The 25,722-nt window shown below is 40.2% G+C and overlaps 1 protein-coding gene and 1 long non-coding RNA gene across 3 annotated transcripts in view; one reads left to right on the forward strand and one right to left on the reverse strand.

Annotated features, from left to right (window-relative positions):
• RASGRF1 (Ras protein specific guanine nucleotide releasing factor 1) overlaps positions 1–3,563 on the forward strand; it is a 75,404-nt gene extending 71,841 nt beyond the window's left edge. For both annotated transcript variants that reach the window (XM_034435533.3, XM_034435534.3), the window contains exons 24-27: positions 470–549; positions 1,446–1,563; positions 1,744–1,812; positions 2,369–3,563. In XM_034435533.3, the coding sequence (XP_034291424.2) occupies positions 470–549; positions 1,446–1,563; positions 1,744–1,812; positions 2,369–2,461 (360 nt within the window). In that variant the 3' untranslated portion in view covers positions 2,462–3,563. The remainder of the gene's footprint in view (positions 1–469; positions 550–1,445; positions 1,564–1,743; positions 1,813–2,368) is intronic.
• A 3,034-nt stretch (positions 3,564–6,597) lies between these two features.
• Positions 6,598–17,576, reverse strand: LOC148112136 (uncharacterized). The gene is made up of 2 exons (XR_015729815.1): positions 16,182–17,576; positions 6,598–8,880 (listed from the first exon to the last, which is right to left on the reverse strand). It is a non-coding gene; the product is annotated as an uncharacterized LOC148112136 (long non-coding RNA).
• Between the last annotated feature and the right edge of the window lie 8,146 nt (positions 17,577–25,722).

Below are 25,722 nucleotides of genomic sequence, written 5' to 3' on the forward strand. Positions count from 1 at the left end.
CATTCAGCCAAGATCCATCTTCCTCAGCCTGCCTTCAATTGCCCTGCCCCTGAGAGTTGCAAAAGCCCCACGTTGTTCATGCCAGCAGCATCTGCCCACAAAGCCCGTACCCCAGAGGAGGGGACTGTTTCTTTGATCTCTAATGAATCTGGTAGCCATTGCATTTCCCCCCTTAATTCTTCCACTTCCTGGACTTATTATTTGATTGTGGGTCCTTGGTGCTGTCTGAGCTGGTTGGTTGCTTGGAGACGTTTCCTTACCTGACTAGGTAACCTCATCAGTGCACATCAATGCTAGGTAGCATCGGATGTTGTTTGATCATCAGGCTCTGCAGGCCCCATGGGCTCAAAGGGCCCCCCAATGAGTCATCAGCATGTCCAACTAGCAGTTCTGAGACCTCCTTGGAAAGCCCCTTTGGCCCAGGCTCCCTTCCCCCTTTTGCTCCTCTAACCTTTTCCTTTCTTCCCAGACCAAAGCTGTGATCGATAAGCTACAACGGCTGGTGTCTTCGGAAGGACGATTTAAAAACTTGAGGGAAGCGCTGAAAAAGTAAGTTTCCTCTGCTGCTCACACGTGTGGGTCAGAGGGCGGGAGGCCAGGCAGACTCCAGGAGAAGAAAGCAAAGGGGCAGGTTGTACCCAGGCCTGCCCACATAGATGGTGCCATGGCAAGAGCCAGGCAAGGGGCCAGCAGGAGGCTGAGGGGTGGCAGGTAGGGGAGCTCCCCCTGCGTCATGCCCCCACCCCCTTGGCCAAGGGAGCAGGGTCCAATGCTGCGGTGGCGGCCGCTGAGGCAGAGCAGGCCACCTGGGAGGGTCCAGCTCCATCCCAAACAGCAGAGGAAGGGTGGGGGGGCTTTCTCATAGCTTTGGGTGGGAGTCAAAGTTCATTTGCCTCATTCCCAGAAGGAGTTTGGGGAGAGAGACTTTGTTTGGCAAAAGCTTGTAAAAACTAAGTTAGGATTTTAAGTGACAGTTTCAGAGTTTCCCACTTCAAAAGGTGGGGGAGCCCTGTAGGTCTTCAGCTTTTTGCAGCAATGCTTGGAGCAAGTTTGGGGGGATGCCCAGGAATGTGGGGGTAGCTGGAGGGGCTGCATGGACCTCATCCCTGTGCTGGAAGGCAGCAGCAGCAGCAGTGAGTGACATCTGCCTGGAGATTCCAGAACTCCTAAAAATTATTTCAGTCTCAGGGACTAAAGCAAAATTCTGCAGACAAGCAAATCCTGTGACTTGATTTGCAGCTTAGATGTGACCAAAAGTACCAGGATAATGTAGGGCAAACCTCTTCCTGGGGCCAATTCTCCTGACTCAGAGAAAATGTGAAGGTGATAGTATGTAAACGGGACCAAAGAGACAGTTTTTCAGGAGACGGAGGCTGTTTATCTTTGGGAAGCAGCCCTGTTGCCTTTGTCTTGCCAGCTGAATTTCTCTTTTCTGCCTCTCGCAGTTGTGACCCACCTTGCGTCCCTTACCTGGGCATGTATCTCACGGATCTGGCGTTCATTGAAGAGGGCACTCCCAATTACACTGAGGATGGCCTGGTGAACTTCTCCAAAATGAGGATGGTGAGCTCCCTGGCAGGGGCACTGAATCGCCCTCCCACCTCAGCCAGCTGCCTGCCTGACTTTGCTATAACTCCCCTGGCATGATGCCAATGCTCTCCTGACCTGGCCCTTCTCCCTGGGACCACCGCCTGCTTTTTGGCAACCTTTGGGCACAGGGGCCTATTTCCTCTCTCCCCGTAGATCTCCCACATCATCCGAGAGATCCGGCAGTTTCAGCAGACGGCCTATAAGATCGAGCATCAGGCCAAGGTAGGAACCTGCGGCTGCTCAGCTCTCTGCTCAAGGAGAGGGTCTGGGTGGGGGAAAGAACCGCCATTGGGGGGGAACCACTTGGCCACGGGGAAGAGGCAGGCCTTGGTGTTACTGGGGCACAGGCTCTCCCTGAACTCTTGGGGTAGCATGTCCTGGAAGAGAAACTACCGGGGGGTGGGGGAGCAGAGTCCTGCTTTAGGCATATGGTTCCTTCAGTGACATACAGCAGACAAGCCCCCAGCCCAGCCAGCTGCCAGCGAAGTCTCAACTTTCTTCCTTCAGTCTCTTTCCTGAAAAGAGTGGGGTGAACATGTTGCCTCCCCAGTTGGGCTACTTCTCCTCTCCCAACATGCCCAAGGGACCCCTTTCTCAGGCTCCCATTTCCTGCCGCTCAGTCCTGAAGAGCTGCTGCCAACTGGCACCTTGGACAGATGCTCTGGGAGAGGCCCTCTTGACCCCGCCTTGTCCTCTCTCCCCACTGACTGGCACTGGGGCAGATGCTCCCTGGAGTCCCCAGCCTCCTCTTCTGCCCCTGCTCTTTTCTCTCTTCCAGGTCACTCAGTACCTCCTAGATCAGTCGTTTGTGATGGATGAAGAGGGTCTCTATGATGCCTCTCTGAAGATAGAGCCAAAACTCCCCACCTAAGAACAGAGCAGCTGCACCCACCAGCCCAGGACACGGGGATGTGTCTTGCCTCTCCTCTCTGTTTCTTGACTTCCTCCCATGGCCTTTCCTCCCCACACCCCTCCATCCTTGCACTGTCAACAGGCAGGCTTGGTTTTGATCAAGCCTATTTTTTCCTTTGTTGACTCTTGGGAGCAACTGGACTGGAGGGACTCAGGACTGGGGCACCGAGTTGCCGCATTTGCCCTGGAGCCCCAGTTTTCTTGGCTTCTGTACTCTGGCCCCTCCTGTAGTGTGGCCAGAAAACGCGGCCCCCAACTGAGCTACTCTGGACGTTCTTCGGCTTTTCCAGAGCAGCTTTGATGGTATCCATTTTGCCAGGATTGTTGGGTTCTCTTCCCCGCCCAAGGCAGGCAGGGAGGCCAGCCGGCCCAGCAGAAGGTGCCCATGGTTGGCTTGGCAGGAGCAGCTGGTCCACACCTCCCATCCATATTGGGAAGACACCTCTTTGGCGGCACAGAGCCCCTCCAAAGTTCCTGGAGCTGGTTGGCTTGTGCAAAGAGAGGTCGGGACATCCCCGTGGGGCTCTGGGCCTCATGTGGCAGGGCTGGGGGGTGGCAGGGGTTAAAGGTCATTTGGACTTCCTGCCTGAGGCCCTGAAAGGGAGAGACCCTCTATCCCTTTGAGCAATTCTGCTGCATCTCCCACTTTGGCGCTTCTGTCTGTATGCTTCGTTGTAGACATAGTGACATGTCTTAGTAACATGATGTACAATTAAAGGGGGAAATGGCCAGGTGTTTTTATTACATATACTGTAATCCTGTCTAACCACTTGCTAGCAGGAATATAGTAATGTAGTGCTTATTCTGTGAATATTATCATGTATTTTTTACAGTGTACAGTGTATAAACCCAAGTGAATTTTTGACTAGCAGGCATGCTCTATGGGAACTGAATTCAGAAACCTTTTGCTGTAAGCAATACCCTCTGGTATGAGAATTGTCTTTCAAGACCTGAAATATTTCAACCTGCAGCTTATTTGGAAAAGAAAATTTCCATTTTTTGTAAAAATCTATGTTTCCTGATTACCTCTTGCTAATAAATTTATTCTATCTCAGGGTGAACCTTGGTTTTGGACATGTGTACAGACCAGCCAGTGGGGCTAGAGAGCCAAGTTTTAAAAGGAAAAACAGAAAGTGGGTGGGAAGGGAGAGTTTTTGCATATCTAGCACAGCCCATTTCAATTGAGAGCCTGGAGGAGAGTTCCAGATTACCGATAAAGAGGTGGACACCTCACCATCTCGGTGTGAAGCAAACACATCCCTAGTTTTCAGAAAGGGGGATACTCATCATTTTCTGGGAAACTGCAGGTACTTAGCTTAAGACCTACTCTGGCCGGTTTATGGGATCACAGGATCCTCACCATGTTTTCAAGTGCACCCTCCACTTCCACCCCACTCCCAGCCACAGCGATTCCTTCAAATGGAACTTCTTTGACTCCCCAGGAAGACAGAGCAAACTGGATGCAGTATTCCAAAGGCCTTACTAAGGCTTTATAAAGTGGTACTAATACTCCAGGTGATTTTGATTCTATGCCTCTGTTTATACAACCCAGGATTGTATTAGCTTTTTTGGCTTCTGCCGCACACGGCTGGCTCATGTTTAAGCGATCGTCCACTAGGACTCCAAGGTCCCTTTCACAGTTACTGTTTTTGAGACAGGTTTTGCCTAATCTGTACTTGTACCTTTGGTTTTTTCTGCCCAGGTGTAAAACCTTGCTGTTCTCCACATTAAATTTCATGTTGTTGGATAGAGCCCAGTGTTCAAGTCTTTTTGGATCCTGAGCTTATCTTCTGGGGTGTTGGCTATTCCTGCCAGTTTAGTGTCATCTGCAAATTTGATGCATTCCCCTTCTATTCCCTCATCTAAGTTATTTATGCAGATATTGAAGAGTACTGGGCCTAAGATGGAATCTTGTGGTACCCCACTGCTTACTTACTTCCCAGTACATCTACATCTAGATGCAGTACCCTTAGGGGCTGCTCATTGAGTACAGTTTGTCAGCCAGTTACAAATCCCTCTGGAGGTGATGCTGTCTACCTCACATTTTTTTACCTTTTTCAACCTACAAGTAGCAGGTTGTGGACTGTTTTGTCGAATGCCTTGCTGAAGTCTAAATATACTAAATCCACAGCATTTCACTGGTCTAGTAATTCAGTCACTTTATAAAGAATGAATGGGGTGAGGAAACGGGGCGCTGTATCCGAAACCCAAAAACTCTGTATCAGGAGCCCCTACAGGGCATTCCAATCCCTTAGAGATCAGGAAACAAAAGGGGAAGATCCGAAGTCCCCGGTCAACATGCAATTGTCCGAGAGGACAAGGGATATATACCCTTAAAACTGGTGGAGAGGAAGTTGGCCAGCAAGGCAGACTAGGAGCGATGGCGGCCATATAGAATGGAAGCAAAGAGTGGAGGAACAGTTTCTAGTGGCAGATGAAAAGAACCCAGAAGAAGGACATCGGGAAAAAACTCGGAGAAGTGGGAAAGCGGAGTGAGGAAGACACAAAAGGGACGGACAAGACTAGTCCAACAAAGCGGCAACGAACTCAGAGGGGAGCGCTGCACGAAACGGAAAAAGAGGTTAGTAGTAGGATCCCAGAGAATGAAACAGCTGAACGAGAGGAGGACTAATGGCGGAGATAAGACCCCTGAGACGGATGGAAGCGGAGAGGGTGAAAACACAGGAGAAACAAAACTACTTCCTGAGGCAAAGAAGAAGTTAAAAAACTTAATTTTGGAAAATCCGAGGAACTTAAATTGTGACTGGTAACTGTAAAACAGAGATATAAAAACTAAAAAGAAGGAAAGACGAGAATTATATAGATTGACTTGAGGGTGGAGACAGAGATTTGAAAGAGACGGAAAGAGACTGATGCAATAGCACAACAGAAAATTACAACCAGAAGTAAAAGCAGAGAAGGGAAAGAGTGATAAAGAAGTACAAAAGAAGAATAAAATATACATTTTTTAAATATAAATATATATACATAAACAGTAAAGTAAGGAAAAATATTGTATTAATTTATAGTTAATTATTGTTATCTCACTGAGTTTGAAATAGAGGAATTATTGAATGAATGAATAAGACATTAAGTGATTTATAGAAATATATAGAGGGGGAAAAAGGGAGGTAGCAGAAGATAAGCAAATTAAATTAATTGTACTGATTAAATACACTGCAAAGCAATACTTGATTATATTGATTATATTGTATAATAGATGAATTCAGATTAAGTTGAAGTTTATACAGAATATAAAGCAAAGGTGGGTGTACTCAAAATTGTTTTTGATCATTAATTATATTATAATGTGGAAAAACTTTACACAAGCTTAAACAACAACAATAGCCAAAACCGGAAAAAAGCCAACTACAAATCCTATACCTACAGTGGCGTCACCACTACATCAGAGAACAATAGATAATATGATAGGAAAGGAAAAAGAAAAACCGGAAATGACACTAAATACCATGCAAAATATGTTCCAGATGATTCAAGAAACCCTATTAAAAACACAAGGGAAAATGGCGGATAATCACGAAGAAATGAAAATGTTTCATACAGAAATTAAAAATTAAATAGGAGAATAAAAGAGAATATCAAGAACATGAACGATAAAATTGGGGACATTCAACAAACAATAACAGAAAACGAACAAAGAATCAAAAAAATGGAAACAAAAATAGATCAAGTAGAGACAAAAATGGAGACCATGGAGCAGAAATCTCTCTAATTAAATAAGGAACTATCAGATTCAATAGCAACGTTGGAAATGGAGAAAGCTCCTATTTCCTGTGCTTTCAGAACATAGTAGAAGAAAAAGATGAAGATCTGGGGAAAAAAATGGTGGAAATAGTGTCAGAAATAATACAGAGACAAGATAGAAATAAGAGGACAGATAGACGAAATTTATCAGGTACATACAAATTATACAAGAAGACACCGATTGGCGAGGGAAGTACATATCAGATTTACAAAGCGGACAATCAGAGATGAAGTATACAAGAAATCATGAGAAGAAACATTGACCTACAAGGGCAAAGAAATAATAATTTTAAAACAAATACCACGAAGGATTAGAAACCAACGCCAATACCAATTTTTTAAAAAAATTATTTTATTTTTAAACATAAAAACACCATCATTCAATACAATCACAGAGTGTGTGTCGATCGGTTAAGATTCTTTTGTGCATAATCCCATAACCAAAATTACAAATTATTTAATTTCTCTTATTTGACAACTTTATATATCCCTTTATATTATTATTCTCATTTAACAATTATTTAACAAAGGCTTAACTCCCATAAGAAAACATTTCATATATTTTGTCATTACCTTAATTTCATATTTCATACTTCATCTCCATGCTTTATCTAGCCATTGGTAAAACAAATCCCATATTGAATAGTATTGTTTATCTTCCTGTTCTCTAATTTCAAATGTCAATTTACTCATTTCAGCACATTCCATAATTTTTTTAATAACTTCATCATCAGTAGGTATCTTCTCTCCTTTCCAATTTTTAGCAAATACAATTCTAGCCGTTGTCAAAACATTCACAATCAAATATCTCAATTCTCTACTATACATTTCTGGTAAAATCCCTAATAAAAATATCTCTGGTTTAAAGTCAATGTGTTTTTTTTGTCATTTTTTCCAATCATGTGTGGATTTTAAGAGCCTTGGTGGTGCAGCAGACTAAAGCACTGTTAAGTAACACCAGCTGCCTGCAATTACTGCAAGTTCAAATCTCACCAGGCTCAAGGTTGACTCAGCCTTCAATCCTTTCGAGGTAGGTAAAATGAGGACCTGGTTTGTGGGGGCAATAAACTTACTTTGTATAAAAAAGAACACCGCTTAAGCCCTACTAACACCCCCCGAAAGCCCTACTAAGCAAGTATATACAAAAGTATGAAGGCTATTGCTTAACCCATTGTAAACTGCCCTGAGTCTCTGGGAAAGGGTGGCATATAAATCGAACCAATAAATAAATAAATAAATTTTGGTCCAATATCTTTTAGCTTCTGCACATGTCCACCACATATGGTAATATGATCCTGGAGTCTGATGACATTTCCAGCATTTCTCCGATTTATTCTTAAACATTCTGGCTATTCTCGTTGGGGGTAGATGCCACCTGTAAAACATCTTATACAAATTCTCCTTATATGCTGTAGACATTGTCATTTTATAGTTTTGCAACCACAATTTATGCCATTTCTCTAAATCCCATGACCAAAATTTTTCCCCCATGCTATCGTTGTTTCTTTAACTTGTTCTTCTTCCAATTTTACCTCTAATAAGTAACCATATAATTTTTTGATTACATAGTCATCATAACCCATTAAAATCTTATCTAAATTGGTCAAAACATTATAAAAACCTTCTTGTTTAAGATCTTTTTTTAATTATTATTTTACTTCAAATTTATATACCGCCCTTCTCCCTAGGGACTCAGGGCGGTGTACAGCCAAATAAAAACACATAATAAATACATTAAGAATAGATTAAAAGGAAATATCTCAATTTGGCCCAAAATTTAAAAAGACAAACAAATTTAAAATCATTTAAAGGATTTGTTAGGCCAGCCTGGCTTGTTGGAAAAGGTAAGTTTTAAGGGCACGGCGGAAGGCACGGAGGTCATGGATTCTCCTTATCTCTGGGGGCAGCTGATTCCAGAGGGTGGGAGCCCCCACAGAGAAGGCCCTTCCCCTGGGGGTCACCAGCCTGCATTGCTTGGCTGATGGCACCCCGAGGAGGCCCTCTCTGTGGGAGCGCACGGGTCGATGGGAGGTCGTCGGTGGCAGAAGGCGGTCTCGAAGATAACTAGGTCCTATGCCATGGAGCGCTTTAAAGGTGGTAACTAACACCTTGAAGTGGACCCGGAAGACCACTGGGAGCCAGTGCAGCTTGTGCAGGAGCAGTGTTATGCGGGAGTGCCATGCAGCTCCCATAATTACCCGCGCGGCTGCATTCTGGACCAGTTGGAGCCTCCGGGTGCTCCTCAAGGGGAGCCCCATGTAGAGAGCGTTGCAGTAGTCCAGGCGAGAGGTGACGAGGGCATGAGTGACTGTGCGCACAGAATCCCAATCAAGAAAGGGGCGCAACTGGCGAATCAGGCGAACCTGACAAAAGGCCCCCTGGCAACAGCCGTCAGATGTTCCTCCAAGGACAGCTGCGTATCCAGGAGGACACCCAGATTGCGTGCCCTCTCCACAGGGGCCAAAGACTCGCCCCCGATAGTCAGCGATGGAGTCAGCTGACTATATCGGGATGTCGGGAACCACAGCCACTCAGTCTTGGAAGAGTTGAGCTTGAGCTTGTTCCTCCCCATCCAGATCCGTACAGCCTCCAGGCACTGGGCCATCTTCATATCTAGAATGTATTTGCAAATAAGAAAACCAATCCATCTTAAAGCCTTGTTCTTCCAGTTCTTGCTTCAATTTAAGTTCACCCTTTTCATCCATTAATTCACTATATCTAACAATTTATTCCCTTCTAAATACTACTGAATATGAAAATGCTTCAATCATTGATACCCAGACTGGAATTTTCAAATACTGTTGTTTTTAATCTTAACAATACCAATTTTTAACAACCCAACTGATCAGGTAAAAAGTAATGTTTAGATGGCTGACACCAGATGGGATTTTAATTACATGGCAAGATAAAAAATATAAAATAGACACACTAGAGAAAGCAAGAGAATTTTGGACTTCCTGTGCTCCGCGAACGCCGATGGACGCTCCTTCGAGAGCTCCAGCCCCGTGACTCTGTTAGCCGCTAGAACAGCGAAAATCTGCTGTCTAGCGGCTTAAAACTCTCCCCCGACCCCCGAGCAGGGGAAGAAGGGGGAGAGAAGAGCAGAAGGGTCTGGGTAGAGCTCCCCTAGACCCCCAGGTTTTTCTTTCTAAGCCTGGGGTTTGCAGGGTGAGAGCTCCCTGAAAGCCCATCAGTTGCTCCGGATCCGGGACGAGTCTGCTTTATGCAGACCAAGGCGTTCGTGACCACACCAGCAATGCAACTTTAAGGATTACAAAAATTTTGACTATGGATGCTGGCAGAGCAAACTCAGGAGAACAAAAAAATGCAAGTATTTTGAAACTCCGTTTAAAAGGAGAAGAAATGGCGCCTGAGGGTATGGAGACGAGGGCTGGAAGATTACTGCTGGGTGAGTCAGCAAACTCACAAGCTGTGACTGTAAAGGGCTTTCAAGAACTTTTAAACTTCTTTACTTCTGCTCTTTTGGAATCAATTGATAGAACTTTTCAAAAATATAATTTGCAGCATAACAGGGATTTGCTGGTCGGGAAAGAGGTAGAAATTATCCAGCCTATTTTGGAAGACAAAGAAGTCGTTAAGACAAAGAACCTTAAGATGGAGGTTGACGGTGAAACAAAGGACTTGGCAGAGGTTTCCATACAACTAATTGAAAAGCAACAAGTAGATTCTTTATTGCTAACTGATAAATCTTATCGTGACAATTTTTGGTTCTACAGACAAAGGAATGGATTGATCGACCATACAAGCAAGAAGAGTCAATGTGGGGGTTTCAAACCAGAGGAAATAAATCTAAGAAGGGAACGGGTTTTAAAGACTTTAAAGATACATCAATGTCAAATTAAAATTCAAAAACTCTCCAAAATAAAAGCAGAGGGGAAGAAGAAGGACTGGAAAAAATATAGAAAGAAAGGAATGAAGAATGTTTTATTGATGTATTAAGATTTTAAAATGCTTGAATCTTGAGAATAAAAGCAGGAGGAAGAAAGGAAGAAGAGTAAAATGGTTAATTAAAATTTAATGGATAGTTTCCTGAAGGTTGTGAATTTATATTTTGAGAAACAAAGTAAGAATACTTTATTGGTATTAAGAGATTTTTAGAATGTTTAATATGAGATTTTAGTATTTTAAATGTTGAAATAGAATGGTGTTTGAGGGTTTGAATGAAATTTATCAGTGTTTGTTAATGTTTCTAAAACTCTAAAAGTTATTGGATTATATGCTAAGAAAAAGGCTTTTATACTTAGGAAGAAAGAATTTAATTTAATTGATTTTCAGAATTTATAAAGGGAAGGTTGATGAATAATTTGTAAAAAGGAAGTTAAAGTGTGTGAGGGAGTTTTGAATCTTGCAGTAAGTTAGAATATTTTAGCATATGTTTGTTAAATGTTATACCCTGTTTTTGCTCTGGGAAGTCGGGGGTGGGGGGTGGGGAGGGGGGGTTGAAGGTTGGATTAGGATATAAAACGGAGAGACAGATAATTGTATCAACAGATAAGTAAATGTGAGGGAAATGTTACATTAAATGAAATGAAAAGATGTACTTAGACGATACAATGAATGATTGATTATATATTGTATATTTGTTTGTTCATAAAATAAAAATCTTTTTTCTTAAGAAAAAAAAAAGAAAGCAAGAGAATTTTATAATCTACATTTCACACAGGAAGAGGAACAGGAAAGCAAAGAAGAAACAGAGAGCAAAAGCCAGGAAGAAGAGCAAATAGAAGAAATGGAGCGAGAAAGAGAAATAAGAAAGAGCCAGGAAAAGGAACGAGAGGGAAGAGAAGGGCCAAAAGCTAGAATACAGATGGAGACAAGAAATACAAAAAACAACAGTAGGCAATGGAAGAGGCAATTAAACTTCTCTCAGTAAACATAAATGGATTAAATGCACCAAAGAAGAGAACACAAACATTCATAAAATTACGAAAACTGGAAGCAGATGTGATATGTTTTCAAGAGGTACTGTACATATCAAAAAAGGATATCAAAAATTACTAGAAAATCCAAAATTAGGAAAACTATATATATCATTGATACAAAAAAAAAAGAGGAGTGGCGGTCTATGTAAAAGAAAGGATAAAATCAAAGCTAATCTATGCGGATGAGGAGGGGAGAATTGTAATGGTCGAATTAGAAATAGAAGAAAAAAAGTCATTATTAATAGTAATATATGCCCCCAACAAAAATCAATAGGAATAGAAATACACAGTAAAATATTTGTCTAATTGGAGACTATAACGCCATAGTAGACATTAAAAAAGACTATAAGAGTAACAAGAAAAATAAAAAAAGGAAAGAAATATTACCAAAAGAATTCTTTAATATGACAGCAGAACTAAAATTGAGGGATGTATGGAGGGAAATACATGAAGACGAGAACCAATACACATTGTACTCCCACCCACACCAATCTTGGTCCAGAATCAACATGGCCTGGATGACTGCAGATATCCGGCAGGTTTAGAAACAATAGAAATAGGGGTAAATGAATCGGCAAATCACAATCCTATAATCATAAAATGGAAGGGACAAAAAAGATTTAGGAGATGGACAATGAACCAAAACATATGCAAAGATAAAGAGTATAAACAAATGCTAGAAAAGGAATTGGAATCATTTTTTACAATAAATAAAACAGAAGATACCTCTTTACAAAATATCTGGGATACGACAAAAGCATATATACGCGGATTGACAATTGCGTATATAGGGAAGAAAAATAAGGAAAGGAGACAGCAGCAAGAAAAATTATATGAAGAATTTAAAAAAGCAGAATATAAATTACAGGAAGATCCTCAAAATAAAAAACTAAGAGAGGAATGGAAGATAACCAAATAAATTTGATAACTCAAAAGAAAGTAGCCCAGAAAATAAAAATGGCAAAGCAAAATTATTTTGAATTTGCGAATAAAACAGATAGATGGCTGGCATACAAACTGAAAAAAGAAAAAGATAAAAGAATGATACACCAACTCAAAAATGAGAAGGGGGTAATGCAGTACAGAAGAGAAGCCAAAAAAAAAAAAAAAAATTATCCAAACATTTTTTTCAAATTTATATAATAAGAGGAAGAAAAGTTAAATAATATATAGAAAGATCCGAAATGAATAAAATTATAGAAGAACAAAAAGAAATATTAAATAGCCCAATAACTAAACTTGAATTTGAATTGGCATTGAAAAAACAAAAAAACAACAAAACACCTGGTCCAGATGAGCTACCAGTGGAAATATATAAGATCAACTGGAAATATTGGGAGAAACAATGTTAGAACTATACAATGATGCTCTGGAAAATGCAAAAATCCCGATAACCTGGACAGAGGCAATAATTACTATTATCCCCAAAGAAGATATGGATCACCACTTAATACAAAATTACAGACCAATCTCCTTACTAATAATTGCTTACTATAATTGCTGCGAATATCTTATAATCAGTATTTAGTAATACTGATTATAAGATATTCGCAGCAATTATAACGGAAAGAATCAAAAAAGTTCTGAATAGCTATATACACCCAGATCAAAATGGATTCTTGCCAGGCCGACAAATCAAAAATAATTTGAGAATAATAATAAACACATTAGAATTTTACGAATCACACCTGGAATAACAAGTTTCATTGGTTTTCCTTGATGCCCAAAAGGCATTTGATAATTTGAATTGGGAATTTTTAATGGGGCAACTAAAATTTATGCAATTCGGGACAAAATTTGAAAAAATGATAGGGAAAATCTATACAAAACAAATGGCAAGAGTAATTATTGATGACACCACAGAACAATTTAGCATAACAAAAGGGGTAAGACAGGGATGCCTACTTTCTCCACTTTTGTATATATTAATGTTGGAGATGCTTTTGAAGAATGTCAGAGAAGATCAAGAAATAAAGGGTCTAAGGATAAAGAAAGAAGAATATAAGATTCAGGCCTTTGCCGACGATTTGGTGTTTACAGTAGAAGAACCGCTAGAATCAGGACCAAAATTAATTAAGAAATTAGAAGAATTTGGAGAAGTAGTGGGATTTAAGATAAATAAAAATAAATCAAAATTGATAACTAAAAATCTTAAAAAGAATCAGGAAAAAGATTTGGAAAACAACATACAAATTCAAGTAACCAAGAAAATAAAATATCTAGGGATTTGGCTATCGGCAAGATGCTCCTCAATCAAGGAGGGTAATTATGATACACAGATTAAGAAAGATTTGGATAATTGGAAAAATTTACAGATATCATTATTGGGAAGGATCGCCACCATTAAAATGAATATTCTGCCAAAACTGTTATTCCTATTTCAGGTCATACCAATAAAACTGGAAAAAAAGTTCTTTGAAACACTAAATAAATTAACATCCAAATTTATATGGCAGGGAAAGCGACCAAGAATTAAACATAAACTCTTATAGGATACAAAGGAAAGAGGGGGAGTAGCACTCCCAGAATGGGAATTATATTATCAAGCTGCTGGAATAACCGGGCTGAAAGAATGGATAGAACTAAGGGACAAAAGAATATTAGCAATAGAAGGACACGAGTTACAAGTGGGTTGGCACGCATTCCTATGGGATGGAAAATACAAAATGCAGTTATTTCAAAAGAGATATAGTAAGGAATGCTTTGTTGCAAATTTGGTTGAAAATTAAAAACATCATTATAAAAAAATACCAATTTGGCTTTCACCGATAGAAGCAGTAAAACATCCAAATTTAACCGAATTAAATAAAATAATAAGATACAGAGATGTAATAGAACAACAATTTTCCAATTGAAATCAAAACAAGAATTGGAATTGGATCTTGTTATGTATAAATGTCCACCATTCACCATCCCAGGTATGATAAGGGTAAACTCTACATCCACCTAGATCCTCCCCTGACATGGTCCAGGAGTCCAGGGGCCACTTCCAGCTAAATACCTGTAATAGAAACATTGATCAATAAAGAGCATTGGTTCACTGCATCCTGTGTTTGGAGTTATTGGGTAAGATCCTAGAAATCAGTCACAGGTTGGTAGCAGAGGATGGTTTACCCACAACTCACAGAGATGGCAGAATCAAGAACCCAGACAGAGGCAGAGAAAAGAATGGCCACCAGAGCCTACATCAAACAGATGAAAGAACTGCAGGTTCTCGAAGGTGCCACAGCAAGGACCACCACAACTGAAGGTGATGGAGACTCCAACCCGAGTCCACAACTCAGGGACGAAGGGCCAAGAGAAGAAACCTACTACTGCGAAAGGGCAGAGCCACCAAGCAACGAAGAATTCCGATCCACTATCCTGGGGATGATGGAAACGACTGCCAGCAAAGAGGAGCTCATCGCGAAACTCCAAAGCCTACTCGAAAGCAATGGAGCAGCGATGAGCACCCAGCAACAGAGAGAAGAAATCCTCAGCCCGGCAAGAGGGAGGTATCCCCAAGCTGAAGCTCCGGACGTAGAGGATTTCATTTCCGCGCCATGCTCTCGGCGGCCATCTTGGAATGGCCAACAGCCAATGGGAAGCCAAGATTCAAATCGAATGGCGGGAAACAGCGAGAACCCCAACTTCGCTGGGGAAGACCCCCAAAACAGCACCCAAGCAAGATCAGAAGCCTGCGGGGGCTCACCCATTGAGCCCGAAGCAGACGAAACGATAGAAAACCTGGCTGCAGCACTCGGCTCAGCACTCAAGCCCCCAGGAGCCAGGAAGAAACAAACCGACGCTCAGCACCCCCAAAAGAGCAGCAGGGTAGCCACCGGAACCCTTGCAACACGCCAGCAGACACCACGCGGGACAACGCACCCCAAAAACTACACCCAAGACCCGGCCGCCTGCAGGACTGAATACCCGCAGGATTCGCACTCGCCACCCGCCGCACCAACTTCCCTAGGCCGCGGAATGAGGAGAAGAAACAACAATTCACCAGCCATGCGGCCTCCACCAGGCTTCCCGACCCAAAGGGATTCAAGATCTCTCAAAAGGAGAAAATACTGGATCTGTTAATTAAATGCAACATGAAGGAAGCCAAGCCATGTGACACGCCAATACATATTGACTTCCTGAAACACATGAATGAGAAAAGCGAGACCTTCAAGGACAATACCCTCTATAGGTCTGTTGTTGGGTCACTACTGTATATAGCTAATTGGACTAGACCAGACATCCTCCTGGCTGTCAACCTGCTATCCAGACATGTCAGCGATCCAAAGATGTATCACTGGGAGGGGATAAAACGTGTGCTCAGATATCTAAAACACAGCATGGACGCATGCCTGAACCTAGAACCAGAGATGTCCAAAGAACCCATACTAACCTCCTATGCAGACGCTGACTGGGCAGGCGACACAAAAAGTAGAAAGAGCACATCCGGCTATGTATTCCTCATTAACGGCTGCCCAGTACACTGGTACACCGGAAAACAAAACCTGGTAGCCACCTCCACAGCTGAGGCAGAGTACATCTGCCTCTCCAAAGCAGCCAATAATCTGACATGGTTTGACGATCTGCTTACCAGCATATGGACCGAACCGGCCTACCCGAAAGTAATACATGAGGACAACAAAGCAGCCATAGACATATCCATGGCAGAAGCAGTAGGCCAAAGGTCCAGACATATAGGCATTAAGCACAAACATGTCAGAGAATTAATGAACATTGGTTTTATTAAAGCTGTACATTGTGAGACCACCGAGCAAGCCGCAGACATCCTGACCAAACCTCTACCCAGCAAACAACATGCCTACCTTACGTCTAAATTAGGGGTACGGGTACAGAACATACAAGCAGGTCCAACTGTTGGGCATTTAGAGGGGGATTTGTTATGTATAAATGCCCACCATTCTCCATCCCAGGTATGATAAGGGTTAACTCTACATCCACCTAGATCCTCCCCTGACTCCTCCTTACCTTAGCTCCGCCTCCCAGGTACTTAAGACATGGTCCAGGAGTCCAGGGGCCACTTCCAGCTAAATACCTGTAATAGAAACATTGATCAATAAAGAGCATTGGTTCACTGCATCCTGTGTTTGGAGTTATTGGGTAAGATCCTAGAAATCAGTCACAGATCTAAATAGAGATATTGACTGGTGGACATACACACAGATGCAATTTAAATATAAAGAAGATACAAAAACATATGAAATACAAAGAGAACAACATGAATTAGATAAAATTATACTAGGGACAGATGAGAAGTTAATTAGTAAGGTTTATAAATTCTTATTGCGATATAAAATGGAAGAGGAGATAGTGAAACCAGGGCCGGATTTTCCTATAGGCTAACTAGGCTTCAGCCTAGGGCCTCAAGATCAAGAGGGGCCTACACAGTGGTGGGATTCTGGGGGTTCTAGGGGGTTCAGCTGAACCCTTTGTTAAATTGCTGTCTCGCCTGCCCCTCGCCTCCCATCCGCGCGGCGCCAGCCTACCGTAGCCAGGGGTAGGCAATTGTGGCTCTTTTACAACCTGTGGACTTCAACTTCCAGAATTCCTGAGACAGCTTGGCTGTCCACCCCGCCCACTCCCAATCTATTGCTGCCTCCGATGGCTTCAAAGGGCCGCCCTAGAGCCAGTGGTGCAGCCGAACCCTTTGTTAAATTGCTGGCTTGCCCCGCCCCTCCGCACCACTATTTATTGCCAATAAATAGTGGTGGGCGAGGGGCGGGGGAGCCAGCAATTTAACAAAGGGTTCGGTGTTTTTTTTGTAATTTTATTGGCCCCCGGAGCTTCAGCATAGGCTAATTGGCCTCCCGGCTCTCCGCTGATTTGTCTCCGCTGTTTTGCTTCCTTGCAAAGAGTGCTGATTTTTTTCCCCCTAGCTATACTGAGAAACGAAAGTGAAACTGCTTTGCTGTTGCTGCAAGGTTGGAAAATTAGGCAGGCAGAATTCTTTTCTTTTTCCTCACCAAAAAAGGTACGTGCAAACAATGGGAAATTTAGGGAAAAAGAGGAAAGTTCAGGATTTTAAAACACAAAAGAAAAAAAGCTCTATTTAACTAGGGAATTGTAATAATCGAGATACTATTAATTGTATATTTCTGAAAGCAGAAATGGTTAAGTTGTGGTTTGGAGGAATATATGGGGGAAATTATTTGGTTTATTATTATTGGTAAATATAATTAATTGATTTGTAAGAAATTGGATTGCATGGAAATAATTGGAATATTCATGTTCATATTGATTAATATACAAAAAAGGTAGTTATATAACTAATTGATTTATATTAAAATGTTGAATTTATATTAAACAACTAATATTACATAATTAACCAATGTGAGGATGGATATAAAAATAGATGACAATGGGAAGGGGTATATGTTACAGATGAAAATACCTAACCTGATATCTGTAAATATGTGTGCTTGTTTATATGTCATTGTGTGATGTCATTGTGTCACTTACCATTGGTTAGTACTTACCATTAGCCCCGCCTTCTCTGTATATAAGTTCTTGCTCCTCCCAGATTAGTGCCTGTCTAATTGTGTTCCTGAGGAAGAAAAGAAATAAATATTACTATTACAAGAAAGCCTACAGTCTCTTATATATGGGCCTAACCAGGATAACCAAACTAGCAACAAATTGGTAGCAAGAGGATGGTTTGGTAGGCCCAACCGAACATAAAGATGCAAGACTCACATAACGACAAAAGAAGACCTGCCACCAGATACATAACGAAAAGAATGGCAGCTCAACTAACTCCTGACAAATATACACCACTTGAAAATATTAAGAAACAAACGCAATTACAAGAAAATGAACTGCTAACACCAAACAAAGAAGATGAGGTAAAAAGTAAAATACTAGAATTAATAGAAACAACTACAGCTGAATCAAATCTGCTTGTGAAAATCCGCAGCATAATAAACGACCACGGAACAGCAGCAGATAACGAAAATAACAAACAAGAAAACTGCAAGGTAAGAAATTCAACCCCTGACTTCAAAAATGACACCAAAGATGGCGACAGCTTCCCGCCTTTTTCATGGCAGCCATCTTACCCACCTAATACCTCTAAAATGCCTGACCAATTACTAAAAGAATTCCAAACCTCAAACTACGAAATAAAAAACAAAACCTACCAAGAAGATGATTACCCGAGTCCAAAAACAAATAAAAAACAATTATTTAAACAAAACAAAGCTCAACCTACTGAAGTAGAAATAGACAATGCTATACAGGTGCTAACTGCAGCACTCGGGACTAAACTAACAATACCAAACAAACAACCAGAAAATGAAATAGAAAATTCTAAACTACCATCTACCAAAGGCCAAAAAGAAATAGACTGTCTAAAGAAAGGCCTAGCCACCCGAAGAAAGACAAGCTGGCAATCATACTTACCTACTGAAGAGCAGCTCCCTGAACAACCCGGCTCCATTGGCAATGGCGGCCCGCCTCAAGCTCCACTTACTGACGACCTCAGAGAAGACTCCCCGATGAGCAGAGCAGCACCCCAGGCATTCTTCAGTCACCAGAGGCCCTCCGGAAACAAAGCAGAGCAACAGAAGGCCGTCTGGGACTTCACCCCAGGAGCTGCAGACACAGGAACCTCCCTCATCGACTGCTGGAGAAAAATGAGGACTGAGCATGCCCAGAACGAGCCTGCAAAGAAAGAAGAAGGAAACATAAATACAAGTCAGCGCAACATAGAGATAAGTAAATACAGACATACATCTACCATACCCAGGCCTTATTGTGAGTATGCTAAGGTCTTAAATCATGGACAGCTACTAAACATGAATAACACCTCACTACACTCAGGGACAATACCTCCAGACTTTATAAAATTGAAATTAGATGGAAGCAACTTAATGGAATGGGATCAGTGTTTACAGATTGTATATATGAAAGAAAATGTTTTATTTTTTATTGATAACCCACCAAATAAGCCTTGGACCTATGAAATAGACTGCCTCCACCACAAAGCATACTATATGTTAATTGTTTCTATTTCCCCAAGTATACTCCCCAGTATAGAGCATAATTTAACTGTATTTGAAGTATATCAAAAATTATTCAGACTGTTCTATAGCAAAAATGTAGCCACTACCACAAAAATCTCTAGGGAATTCTATTCTGCCAAACTAAAACATGATACATCCATGAGTGAGCATATCTTGAATTTAAACGCTGTAAGAGCAGACCTTATTCAAAGGGGAGAAACCATTTCTGACAACACCATGAAAAGCATTATAATTAACTCACTAGATCACAGCTGGGATAACTACATTACACTAATAGATAACCTAAGTATAGAGCAAATTACTTTAGAAAACCTTACCAATAAGCTTATTACTGAAGATAGACTTAGAAGAGAGCGATATACACAACAAAGAGAAGGTAGAAATCAAAGAAGGACTGATTTCAGGGCCAGAGACAGATACCCACATGAATGTCTCACATGTGGATCTGAAAGACATCAGAGTAGAGACTGTCCCAAGAATATAGGATACAGTGACTCATATAAACACAAGGATAGAAGAATACACTTTTTAGACAGAACCTCCCCAGATTACAGGTATAAGAGAAGAGAATCACCACACTCTAGAGAAAGACAAACATACAGAAATAACCCTAGAAAAAATAAGAAAGGATCACTATATGGAATAAGAAATAATAACACTTTGATATCTGATTCACTCAACACCTGGCTCATAGATTCAGGAGCCACATGCCATACAACTCATAATAGAGAAATATTAAGTAACTTCACTGAAAAGAAATATTATATTAAAGTAGCAAACCAAAATAGAGTCCTAGTGAGAGGAATAGGAGACACGCATATAAAAGGTATAGGAAAAATAGAGGGGGTACTATTTGTGCCCGAAATTCCAAATAACATATTGGCAACCCTAAAGTTAAGCATAGACAATGCAATAGAAACCACTTTCAGAGGTGGAAAGGTATTCATGACTAAGAACAACAGAAACATAGGTAAACTATTTACAAATGATGGACTAACATACCTACTGCCACAAGATAACGAACTAGTCTATGCAAACTATCAATTAAGAAACAAAAAACCAAATTCAGATAGCCATGATGAAAATAATGATAAGAATGCATCAAACACTGATACTAATATGTCTGAAAATTTAAACAATGGAAAACCTATTCACGATAATTGTAGTCACTTACTCCACAGAAAGCTAGGACACGCGAGCTTTCCAGTCATACGAAAAATGTTAGAGTGTTCCGAAGATTTAAAAATAAAGAACTGTAAAAATTACTTAGAATGCTCTGTATGCAATTCTTCCAAAATTAAAAACAAGCCAAAACCCAAAAAAGCCACCCGCACCACACAATCAACCTTTCAACTAATTCATATGGATGTAGTAGGCCCATTAAAACCTTCAATTAAATACAAAAAAAGATACTTCCTGACCATAGTCGATGACTATAGTAGATTTGGTTTTGTATACACCCTTAACCACAAAAGTGAGGTTTTCAAAAAATTTAAGGAGTTCTTTAAAATGGTAGAAACACAATACAATACCAAAATCAAACAAATAATGACTGACAGGGGGTCGGAATTCCTATCCAACGAATTTTCAACTTGGCTAAAATCACAAGGAATATTGCACTTTAAATCTTGTCCATTTTCCCCATTCCAAAATGGAGTCTCTGAAAGGAAGAATGGTTTGCTACAAACCATGGTTAAATGTGTGTTAGATGATGCTGGTTTAAACCAGTCATTCTGGGCTGAAGCCCTTAATTATTCCAATTACACTATAAATCGCTTATGGTCCAGTACAATCAATAAGACCCCATACGAACTCATGTATGGAAGGAAACCAAAAATTGGGCATTTACACGTATTTGGTGTATCTGCTGATGTATATGTGCCCTCACAGTTAAGGCGCAAAGGAGAGAAAGTATCCAAAAGACTGATATTTATGGGGTACGAATCAGGAACCAAGGGATATCGCTTCATTGATAAAAATAATCACTTCATTGTATCCAGATCTGCCGTGTTTCATGAACACATGAACTGGTCAAAATTACATCTCAATGAAATTTACCCAGAATCAAAAAATATTACACACACGCACGCAAAACATCACACATCAGATACGAACCCCAAATCCACATCTACTAACAGAATCAAATGCCCAGTAATAGTTAATGATGAATGGAAAAAAGGACACCCCACTTTGAAAGTAGATCAATTAACCGAAAAAGAAGCTAAGTATATGCATAGCGATGAACATCCCCAGAATAGGCCCATTAGATCCAATAGGGGCATAATTCCTAAAAGATTAGATGATTACGTACTGTCTATCCAAGCTAAACACCTGACTCCTAACACATATGATGACATACTTAAGCTACCCCTAGAAGAAAAAAGTAAGTGGGAGGAAGCAATGAAAAAAGAGATGGACAGTTTGAGAGAACTAAATGTATATACACCAACAGACCTGCCCACTGAGAAATCCCCTATTGGCACTAGGTGGATCTATAAAATCAAGGAGCTAGAGGATGGTAAATTCCTATACAAAGCCAGGTTGGTGGCTCAAGGCTTTGCCCAAAGATTTCCGGATGACTATGAAGACACTTACTCCCCAACCGTTAGATCAGAAAGCGTGAAAACAGCACTAGTGTTAGCTTCTATCTTAAATCTGGAAGTATATCAATTTGACGTGCAGACAGCCTATCTGCACGCTGATCTAGATAAAGAAATTTATGTGAAAGCACCCCCAGGAAAGGATACAAAAAAGGGAGAAATTTGGCTATTAAACAAGAGCCTTTATGGACTAAAACAGTCCGGTAAGCGGTGGTATGAGTGCTTATCAAAGATACTTAAAAATATGGGTTTTGTAGCTACTTCATCTGATTTTTGTTTTTTCACAAAAAAAAATAATGATTCTATTGAATATGTTTTGATTTATGTTGATGATATATTGTATTTTGGACACGACAAAATTAAATGTGATAATTTCGCTGAACAACTAGGCAAAAATTTCAACTTAAAAATATTAGGAAAGGTAAATAAGTATCTAGGAGTCCAAATTGACAAAACAGATAAGGGGTTCAAATTATCTCAGAAAGACAAGATTATGGAACTCATACAAAAATGTAACTTAATTAATTCAAAAATTTGTGATACTCCTATGTCAACTGATTTTTATAGGAATGTGTATAATGAGTACGAACCATTCAAGGATAACACGTTATATCGATCAATTATTGGGTCCTTATTATACATATCTAATTGGACCAGGCCTGATATCACCCTTGCTGTAAATTTGTTGTCAAGACATGTAAGCAATCCTAACTCATACCACTGGGAAGGAATTAAGAGGATTCTAAAATATCTAAAGTCTAGCATTGATATGTGCTTATTCTTAGAACCATTCATTTCTGAAAAACCAACTTTGACCTGCTACGCTGATGCTGATTGGGCTACTGATTCAAAAACCAGAAAAAGTACTTCTGGATATGTTTTTCTTATAAATGGCTGTGCGGTGCACTGGTACACAGGCAAACAGAATTTAATTGCCACTTCCACAGCGGAAGCCGAATATGTTTGTTTATCCAAAGCGGTCAACAATCTAACTTGGTTCGATGACTTGTTAACCAATGTGTGGGATGAACCTGTTTATCCAATTATTATCAATGAGGACAATAAGGCAGCAATTGATATATCAGCTTCCGAAGCAATAGGTCAACGATCTCGACATATCGATATAAAATATAAACATGTAAGACAACTGTCAAGTATAGGATTTATTAAAGCTATCCATTGCAATACTAGTGAACAAATTGCTGATATCCTCACTAAGCCATTGCCAACCAAACAACATATGTATTTGACTTCCAAACTTGATGTGCATATATAATCTTAATAACCCACCATTAGTTAGGTATTTTAGAGGGGGATTTGTTACAGATGAAAATACCTAACCTGATATCTGTAAATATGTGTGCTTGTTTATATGTCATTGTGTGATGTCATTGTGTCACTTACCATTGGTTAGTACTTACCATTAGCCCCGCCTTCTCTGTATATAAGTTCTTGCTCCTCCCAGATTAGTGCCTGTCTAATTGTGTTCCTGAGGAAGAAAAGAAATAAATATTACTATTACAAGAAAGCCTACAGTCTCTTATATATGGGCCTAACCAGGATAACCAAACTAGCAACAGTATAATATAGAATAGAAGGGAAAAATTGAATAAGATTAGAGATGAGGATGAAGGGTAATATTGGTTTTTTACAAAAATAGATGAATAAATATGGCAAAAAGGAAATATAGAAATTGTAAATTTAATTGAAATGACTAAACACTGTTTAAATTTGTGAACCGGCCAAATACTCTGTTCAAAGAAAATACATTGTATGTTTGTATGTGTGTTTCTAATTATTGTTATTTATTCATATTTTTCTCTTTTATTCTTTAAAGTTTAACAATTCATTCTTTATCTTAATATCTTTATATTTGTTTGGGGTTGGCTTTCTTCCCTTTCATCTTTTTTATTGTACAGCAATCTTTCTCCTCAAACCTACCACCTCTCTCTTTTCTTTCCTTCTTACTTTCTCTTCCTCCCCCTCTTCTTCTCCTCCCTACTTCCTCTTCCTTTCTCCTTCTCCTCCTCTCTTCCTCCCTCTCTTACCCTCACTCCTACTCTAATTTCCCTTCCCTTCCTTCATCCCTCTCTATTGCTGTATCCTTTTATGCATATGGACTACTCAGAGGGCTGAAAAAGTTATTTCTGACTGGTCCTCGCACTTTTGACCAGTCCGCGAACTTACGACTGTCCTCACATTTTACGTTTTTGCCCTATCTTGTCACCATGGTGAAGAGAAGCAGTTGTGAAATGAGTGACATGGTTGTTAAGAAAGCTGCACGGGCATAAATGTGAGGATGGTCATAAGTGTGAGGACCGGTCAAAAGTGTGAGGCCCAGTCAGAAATGACTTTTTTCAGCCCTCTGAGTAGTCCCTATGCACATCGGTCACATGACGAGCTACCCACGCCTACACAGTCACGTGACCAGCTAGCCACGCCTACCCAGTCACATGATTGCCAAGCCACACCCCCAACTAAGCCACGCCCACAGAACCTGTTGTTAAAAAAATTGAATCCCACCACTGGTGAAAGGGCCTCATAAGTGGAATAGCCTAGGGCCTCTTTTCATCTAAATCCGGCCCTGAGTGAAACACACAATGATTAAATGGGCACAGAACTTTAATTATAAAATAGATTTGGAGAAATGGGAAACAATGTGGCAAGTAAATTCAAAATTAACGTTATCTGCGGCATACAAGGAAAACCAGCTGAAGATGTTTTATAGATGGTATCTTCCACCGACAAGACTCGCAGAGATGTTCCCAAATAATACTCCAACCTGTTGGAAGTGCAAGGAAACTCATGGAATATGATGGTAATCTATGGTGGACGTGCCTGGCAGCTAAAAAGTTTTGGACAAATATAAAGAAATGGTTAGAGAAAATAGTAACCAACCAATTGAAAGAAAGCCGGAAACATTATTACGAATATTCACGAGAACATACACCAAAGAAGTAAACTATCTGATTCTACACATCATAACAGCTGCTCGAATAACATATGCACAAAATTGGAAACAGGAAAACTCTCCAACAGATGAAGAAGTGATAGAAAAAATTTTAGAATGTGCTGAGATGGACAAATGAACAAAAGAAATTAAAGAAAAAGAAAAGACAGACTATTATATAATTTGGAATAAATGGTATGAATGGGTTGGGACTAGAAATAGAGAATAACAAATACAAGGGAACATCTAAAAATGTAAAACATGTATATAATAAATATATAGAAATGTATAAAAATAAGGCTATTAGTGTTAGAAAATACAGTGTAACCAAAGAAAAAGGGACAATGAAGAAAAAGAAATAATAAGAGAGATACAGGGGGAAAGATACAAAATGGAAAGAAAACCACCAAGAAACATTGTTTTAAAAAGAGGATATATTTATATGTTGTATGTTATGTGTTTGTCATATTGTGTTATAATAAAATATTAAAAATTTTAAAAAAAAGAAATGATTGGTTTGGCATTGTCACTGCGTTATTTTATTTCCCAGCTGAGCTTCATTATTTCTGGACTGTCAGACTCTCCGTAGCTTTGCCAACTTCTTATCAGTAAGCTACGTGTTTCCGTATCCACCCACATTCCTTCACTTGCTCTTCACACATCTCTTTCCTTTGTTCTCTTTCCAGCAAGGTCCGGCTGAAAGATAGCCGGCCCGAATTATTTTCAAAAATGTAACAATTAACTTTTCTTAGTTAGTGAGGTGTTTTATTTTCTTTATAACAAATAAATGAGTTTTATTAGAAACCTTCCTTCGCGTTTCTTTTCAGATTATTGCAATTTGGAATAAGCCACGATGCATCTCCTCTAAACCAGGGTAATTAGTCTCAGAGCCAAACATGGGATTAATAAATGCCCTGACATTCTGGTAGCACGAGGAT

The sequence above is a fragment of the Pantherophis guttatus genome, chromosome 13, assembly GCF_059756535.1.
Source record: "Pantherophis guttatus breed Tessera chromosome 13, ASM5975653v1, whole genome shotgun sequence".
Classification (NCBI taxonomy): Eukaryota; Metazoa; Chordata; class Lepidosauria; order Squamata; family Colubridae; genus Pantherophis; species Pantherophis guttatus.